The sequence below is a fragment of the Dermacentor silvarum genome, chromosome 7 (assembly GCF_013339745.2).
Source record: "Dermacentor silvarum isolate Dsil-2018 chromosome 7, BIME_Dsil_1.4, whole genome shotgun sequence".
NCBI classification, from domain to species: Eukaryota; Metazoa; Arthropoda; class Arachnida; order Ixodida; family Ixodidae; genus Dermacentor; species Dermacentor silvarum.
In genome coordinates, this window is record NC_051160.1 from 157,974,004 (window position 1) to 157,983,798 (window position 9,795).

Below are 9,795 nucleotides of genomic sequence, written 5' to 3' on the forward strand. Positions count from 1 at the left end.
GCTTCTCTATTGAGAAGGCTCATTGGCTGTATTAAAAAAAGCAATTTTGTCCTCATCATTTGTGCTGCATGTAAGCATGAAGAACTTGAGTCATTTACAATGTTACTCAACAAAATTCAGTAGGCGCACGGACCAGAGATCGGATTCTGCATGTGATGAATAGAAGTCCTGAACCTCTCTTGTTCCCCTCGTGTAAGCAGTTTGTAAAAGAGCTTTAACATCACTGAATTGGCCTTCCATTTTATGCACTACTAGATAATTGAGTATCAGCATCCCTTGCTGCATGGTAGCCACGAACAGCAAAATAGTGTTTGATTGTGAGGGTGTAAGCATGCACAATTAAAGAGTGTATGCTGACTATGTAGTGATATTAGTTACTGAATATTGCAAATGCCTCTCAAATTTTGAAAGCAATGATGTTGAGATCACCCTCATGAGATCTTGTCCATATAAGGGCAACATCTGTGTTACAGCTCAGTCTAACCATTATCTGGTTGACAATCTTTTGTACTGTGACACCTGTTTACCTATTACCTGCACTATATTGGACAAATTTTCGCCCGACTCCAATGTACTACATCTATACTATTCCTGCAGATATCCCCAAGACTGGCTGTGTTATAAATGTGAGTCATCTCAAGACATTTTAACATTTGGATTACCAAAAACATGGTTGCACTGCTGCACTGGGAACTTCTGCTGCACAAACTTAGACATGCCGTGTCCGGATTTTATCAGCGGGAAATATTTAGCACTCAACATTTTTGTCATTCAATGCAACAACATTCGATTCAACTAAACACGAGTACTAGTTTATTTCGGTTTGCTACACAGTCTGCAACACCGCAGCGGTAATTCACTCAAGAGAAGCTGCAAACGTTTAACAGCGCCCACCACACATTTATTCACATTACAGACGATTTAAAACACCTCGTATACAGTCATCGGCCGAAACCATCGGCTCACGGTTTTGTGCATTCTCGTAGAATATCTGAAAAAAAAACAAGAAAGACAACTAACGAACCCCATTATACAGCGTAATGTTTACCTTTCGCGTTTTCTAACGACAAATCCACGTACTCGGGAACTTATCGTCGTCACGCTGCGATTCTTTCGGTCTCAAAACACTTTCCAACGAAGGGACGTCACCGCATGCCGCATTTGTCACCACTCCACATGTTTCTTGCGGCGATCTCAGATGTTCTTGCGTTGAGTTAAGTGTTTACTCTAAAACACGCGGCGATGGTTGACGCACTTAGCCGTTGACCCAGTTAACAGGTGATCTCAACTACAGTATATCTCAACTCTCGTGTGATCTTTCCGATCTCCCTCCAAGCACGCCGGCCATGTTCTCATGTTCACGTGACGCGCCAGGTACTTCACAGCGTCATAAGGAAAGCACAGAGGGGGAAAAAAAATTTCTGGGGACAACCTAGGGAGGAAATATCTCGTGTGACGTCAGAGCATCTATTGTTCACCGGGTCCAGCCGAGCTGCGGCGAAACGCATGTGGCCGTACAGCACCCTCGCGGAGGCCACCGCGTTGTAGACCCGCAGTGCAAGGGTGGGTGAGCAGCCCTGGCCGCGGGCCATGAGGGAACGTGCTGCACACGCCACCCGTCTGGTCCCCTTGCGAAGGGCCGCCACGACCGGTTGCCAGTTGAGCCGGTGGTCCACCAGGAGGCCGAGGTACCGTACTCTCCGTCGCCACGGGAGGCTCGCCCCACGAAGGGTGAGACGCGGGGCGTCATATAGCGGCCGCCGTAGCGAGGGTGAACCATCAGCGCCTCGGTCTTTGCCGCCGAGAGGGTGAGGCCGATGCCGGAGATGTACGCGTCGACCGCATCCAGCGCAGACTGCACACACCTGCGCACCGCCCTGCCCCGCTCGATTGGGCCAGCGGCGAACAGGGCAATGTCGTCCGCGTACACCGCGACACGAACCTCGTACTCAGGCAGCTGGGGGATGTAGTCGCCGATGCGCGCAAGCGCGAGGTTGAAGAGGAAAGGGCTCAGCACACTGCCCTGCGGCACACCAGTCGAGACCGCGCGCGGCTGGCTGAGCACTTCCCCCACGCGCACACGCATCGTACGACCACTGAGGAACGCCCCCACGTAGCGGAGCATCCTCCCGGCGATCCCCATGGCACGGAGCGTGTCGAGGATGGTGGCGTGCGGCAGCTGGTCGAAGGCGCTCACCACGTCGAGAAGAACGAGGTAGCTCGCGTCCCCGCGGTGCTTGGCCTCCTCGAGTGTAGCGACGACATCGGCCAGGGAGTCCGCGGTGGCTCGAAGTCGGCGGAATCCGCTCTGCTCTGCCGCGAAGGTGTCGAGCGCCTCGGCAATCCATTCGAGGCGCCGAAGCGCCATGGCCTCGAGCACCTTGCCCGCAGCAGACGTGAGGGAGACTGGCCTGTACGAGGCAGGGTTGCTGGGTGGTTTGCCGGCTTTCAGCAGCGGCACCACCACTGCCTCGCTCCACTCGCTCGGAATGGTGCCAGTCCGCCAGACCTCGTTGAAGGCATCCAGCAGGAGTTGAAGTTGGCCGCTGTCGAAGTTCCGCAGCATCTGGTATGTGATGCCGTCGGAACCGGGAGCAGAGCGGCGCTTACGTGCTGCCAGCACCGCGCGCAGCTCACCGATAGTGAAGTCAGCTGCGCACAGTGCGTCAATCTCCGCCAGGATGCCCGTTGACGGGAAGTAGCGCTGCGGGGCCATCAGCTCGCGCCTGGGGTGGGGCTGGGGCTGCAGGATCGCCGTCGGCCTCGACGATACTGCGGGTGGTGGGCAGAATGTGGCGGCCAGCAGCTCTGCGAGCTGCGCGCTGGTGATACCGCGTGCCACCGCGATGGAGAGTGCGGGGCAGCGCGGCACACGGGGCCGCAGGATTCCGCCGAGGATGCGCCAGGGACGCGAGCGAGCGCGCGCATCGTCAAGGGAGAAGCACAGACTGGCCCAGCTCGCATTGCGACGCTGCCGCGCATGGCGACGACAGACAGCGTCCAATCGATTGTACAGGGTCCAGTGTTCCCTCCTGTCCGTGCGCATGGCTTTGCGCTCCGCTCTGCGACGCGCAGCTCGCAGGTTGAGCTGCTTGATGTCCGGCACAGGGGTTCCAGCCGGCACCCAGTTCCAGCCGGGTCGTTGCCGCACGCGCACAGGACGGCGATGTGCCGGAAGAGGGCGCCCTCCGAGACTGGCACTGCAGCACACAGTTCCCGGAAACGCGGCCAGTTCACTACACTGTAGCTCCTCGTGGGCAGGTGAGCGGCAGCGTGAGGCACGAGGAAAATGGGGAAGTGGTCCGACCCCCGCGTGTCGGGGCTGCGACGCCAGACGTAGTGGCACGAGCGAGAGATCGATCGCACTCCCCGCACAGCCGCGGCGAACTAACGTGACACTGCCGGTGTTGGCCACGAACAGGCCGGCCCGCAGCACGGACTCCAATAGACTCCGACCGTTCGCGTCGTCGCGTGCACAGCCCCACGCAGAGTGATGGGAATTCAAGTCCCCGCACACCACGAGGTCCCCTCCAACACGATCGCACAGGCGCACAATGAACCCAGTGTCCCAGCGCTTACCAGCACGAACGTAAACGCTGGCGACACATGTGTCTGTGGATCTGACACGCACGGTCACTGCCACGCACTCGGCATTCGCGCACGGCAAATCGTCGACGCGCACTACGGCCTGGGCAAGGCCGGCACGCACGTAAACTGATGCGCGCGACCGACCGGCCGGGTGGGAGGGGTCGGCGCACGGACTGGCCGTGCATGACGCCAGCTGGCAGGTGGTGGCACTATGGTACGCCATGAAGCCGCGCAGATTGAGCTCCCCCGCAAGCACGTACGTTTCCTGCAGAGCAAGAACGTCGCACTCGCCGAGGAGAGCTCCATCCGCGAACTCAGGATGACGGCGGCGCATAGAGCGCACGTTCCATTGAACGATGCGCGGCCGCTGTACCCCGGGCGTACTAGCCATGATGAGCCAGGGCGTCATGCATTGCCAGTGCCGCCACACACATGTGACGCACCGGCGAGTCGGCTGGTACCGAGTGAAGGGCCGCACGAAGTGCCGACGCGAGAGCAGTTGCGACTAGCCCGCGCGTGTCCTGCGTTGCGGTGCTGGGGGGCTGCGACGGACCACTGTTGTTGGCGGTCGTAGGTGCTCCAGTGTCACCGGCCAGGGCGTCCCGGAACGAGCGGCCAGGCTGCACCGGGGCGGAGGGGCGCCGCTCGGGGACCCGCGATTCAGCGGGCCGCCGCTGCGAGGGGGGAGCCGGAGGTGGGGCGGCATTCCGGGCGATGGCGAGCGCCTGGCGACGCGTGATGCGTGGCTGAGTGCTGTTCCTGGGCCTCGTCGCCCACGTTGCTGTCGTCTGCATGGTCGTCTGCTACAGGTGCCGGCGAAGCCAGCGGCGGCTCAGGGGAGAGGGGAGCTCGTTTGCGGGCGCGGAGATAGTGCTCTCCCTCGCCTCGCCGCCCCCGGGGCCGTCGTCTGCTACTGCTCCCGGCGGGGCAAGCGGCGGCTGAGGAGATACATCCTGCACATGCGCAGGAGTGATGTGGGGAGGGGCAGTGACATGCTCCCCGATGGCGTCGTCCACAAGCAGCATCTCTGCGGTGCCGTCCGCCAGCGACGGGGGCCCGGGGGAGGGCTGGGAGCGGGTCTCTCCCGCGTCGGGGGAGCTTGAGTAGTAGTAGTAGAAAACGTTTATTCACACAGAAAATAAATACGGAGGAAAATGTACATCGAGTGGAGTCTTCATTTCAAGACCCCAGTGGCCTTGGCTGCCGCTCTCGCCTGGATTACCAGTCCGCGCTGGGTCGCTAGGTCGGGGCTGGACAGAGTGGTCTCCCACTGCTCCTCCGGTTGTTGTGTTTGTATGTCTGGCGGTTTGGGGCCTGTACACCCCCACGTGACGTGGTAGGCGTTGGGTCGTTCGTTGCACCATGGGCATGCGTCTTTGTAGTGTTCTGAGAAGATAATGCTGTATTTGTGTAAGTTGGGGAAGGTGTTGGTCTGGAGCTGTCTCCAGTCCCGTGCTTCCTGTGCATTTAGCCCCTTGTGTGGTGGGGGGTAAAGCTCACGTTGTTTGCGCAGGTGTTGAAGTCGCGCGCCGTAAGCCGCGGGTACGGGGAGGGTAGTAGTGGGATCGAGGATTGTGGCCGCTCGGTTTGTGTGACCTCGAGCTAGCCTGTCCGCGGCCTCGTTACCCTCCAGCCCCGAGTGCCCCGGAGCCCACGTGATCTGATGTTTGAGCGATGAATTTCTAGCCAATGGATTAGTCGTGAATCTAGCTAATTTCTGAGGTATTCTGCCTGCAAGAAGGAGCCGACACGCCGCTTGGGAGTCGGTTATTACTTGAAGTTCTCGGTTGGTCGCGACCCCGTACTGAATGGCCAGCACGATCGCCGCAGCTTCCGCTTCTGTGACGGTGCAGTGCGGGATGGAGATGCTGGAGACTTCTTCGTAAGAAGAGTCCACCACCACGGCTGCTGCTGCGTTCGATGCATCCTTATACAGGGCGGCGTCCACGTACACCGTCCTCGGGCTCCGTCCCACTGTGCGTTTGAGGTAGTCCACTCGGGCGTTTCTTCTGCCTTCGTTGTGGGATTGTGACATATCTTTTGGGAGCGGGGCCACGTGTACTCTGGCCCGGTACGATGTCGGAATGTTTGTGGTCGACTGGATGGCGTCAAGGTCCGCCGGGTAGCCGATGCGCTTTAGGATGTGTCGGCCTGTCGCTGTGGACAGGAGGCGTTCTCTCTGGGTCAGGAGGACCGCCTCCTGAATTTCCTCGAACGTGTTATTTAGTCCCAAAGCTTCCAAGCTGACGTTGGATGTGTACGGTGGGAGATGGAGGGCGTTCTTGTAGGCTACGCGTATCATCGCATTGGCTTTGTTGAAGTCTGCTCGGAGCAGGGTGAGGTAAGGGAGCCCGTAGGAAAGGCGGCTGATGACCAGTGCCTGCACCAAACGGATCGTGTCCTCCTCCTGCATGCCTTTTCTGTTTCTGGCCACCCGGCGGATCATCTTAGAGATCTGCTGTGTTGTAGTCTTGAGCAGTTGGAGTGTGTGGTTGGCCTTTCCGTCGCTCTGCAGCCAGAGGCCCAGGATCCGGATGAGTGGTACCTCCCGGATTGGGACCCCATGTAGGAGGATGTTTAGGTTGCCTGGCGATTTGTAGTGATGTCCCTGTATGCGGATCACTTCGGATTTGTCGGGGGAGCAGTGGAGTCCGCATCGAATGGCCTCTGTTTCGACGCAGATTGCTGCCGCTTGGAGTGTGTCTTCCTTCTTGGCTAGAGAGCCGGTGTTTGTCCAGATCGTAATGTCGTCCGCATACAGGGTGTATCCGATGTTCGGAACCTGCTGCAGAGCCGTTGCGACGCCGATCATGGCGACGTTGAATAGGAGCGGGGAGATGATCGATCCCTGTGGTGTTCCCTTGTTGGGCATGTCTTGAGGGTCCGATCTCGTGTCACCCATTCCTATTGTTGCCGTTCGGTTGGACAGAAAAGTCTTGACACATTGGAAGGTGCGCTCGCCACAGTTGAGATTGCTGAGCTCGGAGAGTATTGCCTCGTGAGACACGTTATCAAACGCGCTTTTTAGATCCAGCGCCATAATGAGGTGTTCGCCACCCCTCGGGATGTTAGAGAGTACTTCCTCCTTCAGGAGAAGGAAGGCGTCTTGTGTCGACAGGCCCGACCGGAAGCCAATCATGGATGGATGAAAAAGGTCGTTATCTTCTATGTAGTGTTGAAGGCGCGTCTGGACGACTCGCTCGTAGAGCTTGCCGAGGCACGATGTGAGAGATATAGGTCGTAGAGCTTCCACTGTCGGCTTCTTGCCCGGTTTCGGGATTACTATGATCTCCGAGTGTTTCCACTCGGAGGGAATTTCATTGTTCTCCCAGAGCGAGTCGTTCAGGTACTTGGTGAGGTCCCTGATCTGTGCCTTGCTCAGGTTGCGGATCATGGCGTGGTTAATTTTGTCCGCTCCAGCCGTAGTATTTCGGGTGCACGATCGTACTGCGGCGTACATCTCGGCTTCGGAGATGGGAGCGTCGAGTGCCGGATTTTCCTCACCCTGATAGGTCGCAGGGCAGGGTGGCGTGGTGCTGGTGCCGATGTATTTGTCCCTTAGAGCCAGAAGTAGGGCTACGTTGTCTCCCGGAAAGAGGTGAGCAATACGCTTCAGGGTGCGTGTAGATTCAGATTTTGATTTGGAGGGGTCGATGAGGTTCCGCAGGATTGCCCACGTACGGGAGGTTCCCAGCGTTCCCCGCAGTGACTCACAAAACTGTTGTTAGTTTTGCTGTGGTAGGTTGGTGGCGTATGTCTGAGCGCCCTCTGTGAGCTGTGCAATCCGCAGGCGGAGGGATCTGTTTAGCCGTTGCCTTTTCCATCTTCCCACGAGCCGGCTGCGCTTTTCCCATAGCTTGAGAAGGTGGCGGTCTACCTCTGGGGCTTCCGGTGTGCGGTGTATTGTTTCTGTGGCTGTCTTGTATGCCTGTCTGATGTCCTCGCTCCAGACGTGTATCGACTGGATTGAACCTGACGGGACGGGTGCATTGCGGAATTTGGGCCAGTCAGTGATATGGGCGGCACCCAGATGTCTTCTAATTTTGCTAGATGATATGGACGTGCTGAGTATACAGTGGTCGCTGCCCAGGGTTTCTCCTAGGTTCGTCCACGTGGCCTCGGCGACGTTCTTGATCAGGGTGAGGTCGGGGCATGAGTCACGGGTGACACTGTTGCCTTCCCTGGTCGGATATAGAGGGTCGGTAAGGAGTTCCATTCGTAGGGATTCTATTGCTCACGCGACTGTCACTCCTCTTGCTGAGTTTGACTGATACCCCCAGTCCCGGTGAGGCGAATTGAAGTCCCCGACTACAATAAGCTGGTTTGCTTGCGCCAGTCGACTGGCTTCGGAAAGGAGGTTGGTGAAATCGGCCTTTGCCGGCCTTGGTGGCTTGTACGTGTTAACCACGAACGTGCTCTTTCGGCCCCGTTTGTTGGGTACGATCTCTATGGTTCAGTGCTCAACCTCCGGTTCTGACAACGAGTGCTCGATAACAGTGATGTCTTTTGCGACGAGGATTGCAACCTTCGCCATGTGGGGTTGGTGGATAGTGAGTAGCCGGCTAGCGTAGGGGTTCTGTCGGCCCCTATCTCTTGCAGGAAGATAATGTCAGGTCTTACGGGGGTGGTGCAGAGGTATTGCTTCAGGAGACCCTGTTTTCTTCTGAAACCTCTGCAGTTCCACTGCCATACTTCGATGTGTTCAGTAGTGTTTGGCTTATGGTTTGGGGCCATATTGGGTAACTAGGTGGGCTGGCGGGCTTAAATCGCTCCCGATGGAACTGGCACGGCTGCGATTGCGGGAGGGGCCTTGTTCGCATGACGAGGCGCGTTTTCGGCGTTGAGTCTGGAGCGCGCTGAATAGTTGGGTGACATTTTCGATGAGAGAGCTGACTAGTGCGGCTGCTGCTGGCCGAGCTGCTTACTGTTGAGCTTTCGCTCGTGTCATCGCCGAGGGGCGTGCCGCTGGTGTCTCCGCGGGATGAAGACCTGCTGTCGGCGGCAAGCTCGGTGGATGACGAGGAGGAGTCGGAGCAGCTCGTGTCCGGGCTTGACTCGTCCGTGCTCGGCTCCGAGTGTGGCATCCCCGCTGCGTTCTGCACCGGGTCGCTCCCGGAAGGAAGCGGGCGTCGTGAGAGAGGCACCAGCAGGAGAAAAGGCACCACCAGAGTTGTGCCCATGCCGGCCCCGGCTGAGGGACATGCGTCTTCTGCGTTGTTGTGGGAGGCTGCCATGGCGTCGCGTTCAGGGCGGCCGCGTCGACCGCGCTGGGAAGGAGTTGCCCCGGCGTTCCGGATTGTCCCGGACCTCAGAAACCGCTCCGACAGTCCATCGCTTGGCTGGAGAGCCATCAAGGTAAAGGCATGCCGAAGTGCCTACATCCTCGGGAGCCCTAAGAAGGGCTACGCTCAAGAGCGCTGTCTTGGGAGCAGGACACCAGCGAACATGGTGAGGCTTAACCTTGAAGACTCGGGAGCAGAAAAAAACGTGACGACCCTTCGAGGCGCGCAACCGCGTTTTGACGGCGCACGGCTGTCGTGGCTTTGGGGTTGGTAAGGGGTTCCAGGGTCCCCCTCGGCAGGAGACGGCGGCTCGGTATCCTCCCTTGTTTCGCCTCCGGGCACCAGGGGGGAAGCTGCCGGCGAGCAGGTTGAGGAGCCATTGTAGGGAGACGATGGCCTGCTGGACGAGGGTGCGGCGGAGTCGGCGCCGTCGGCTGGCGACAAAGAGCTCGCGTAGCTGCTTGTTGGGGACGACGTTGATGGAGTGGTGTCGTCCCCTTCGGCCGGACTTTGTAGCTCGGTCCATCTGGGGTGCCGCCGCGGCATCCTGCGGGCACCGCGGGTTCTCCGAGCGGCTCCTGTGAAGAAGGTAGGCGAGAGCCGCTTCGGGGTCCCATCCTGGCTGGCCTCGTGCGATGGGAACATGCGGCCCGCCTCCTTCAGTAGGAGGTTCAGGGCATGGTCACGTGCCTGAGGGGTGCCGGGCCGTAGCTCGGCTACGCCTTGCAGGATGTCGTCGCCCATCTCTGGGGAGAGTTCAGGCAGCGATATCGGATCACCCACCCATGCCTGCTCCCATGGGAGGCCTAAAAAGGGCTACGCTCAAGAGCGCGGTCGTGGGAGAAGGCAGACAAGTGTAGGTGGGAGAGCAATAGAAACGACGACCTCTCACAGCGGGCTGCACACGGGAGGGTGCAACCCTCAT

At 58.6% G+C, this 9,795-nt stretch overlaps 1 protein-coding gene and 1 long non-coding RNA gene across 2 annotated transcripts; both read right to left on the reverse strand.

Annotated features, from left to right (window-relative positions):
• Positions 1–879: 879 nt before the first annotated feature.
• Positions 880–1,505, reverse strand: LOC125947035 (uncharacterized). The gene is made up of 2 exons (XR_007468084.1): positions 1,049–1,505; positions 880–991 (listed from the first exon to the last, which is right to left on the reverse strand). It is a non-coding gene; the product is annotated as an uncharacterized LOC125947035 (long non-coding RNA).
• A 3,257-nt stretch (positions 1,506–4,762) lies between these two features.
• LOC119459301 (uncharacterized) lies at positions 4,763–8,822 on the reverse strand. Its single transcript, XM_037721113.1, has 2 exons — positions 8,514–8,822; positions 4,763–7,198 (listed from the first exon to the last, which is right to left on the reverse strand). The coding sequence occupies exons 1-2, from the start codon at positions 8,820–8,822 to the stop codon at positions 4,763–4,765; spliced, it is 2,745 nt and encodes a 914-aa protein (XP_037577041.1).
• Between the last annotated feature and the right edge of the window lie 973 nt (positions 8,823–9,795).

Bases quoted from the DNA above. Each gene is read 5' to 3' on its own strand.
- LOC119459301 (XM_037721113.1), bottom strand. From the start codon at position 8,822: ATGGCAGCCTCCCACAACAACGCAGAAGACGCATGTCCCTCAGCCGGG. The intron at 7,199-8,513 runs GTAAGCAGCTCG...CGCACCCTGAAG, and splicing joins ACACGAGCGAAAGCTCAACA to CGTATTGCTCACCTCTTTCC.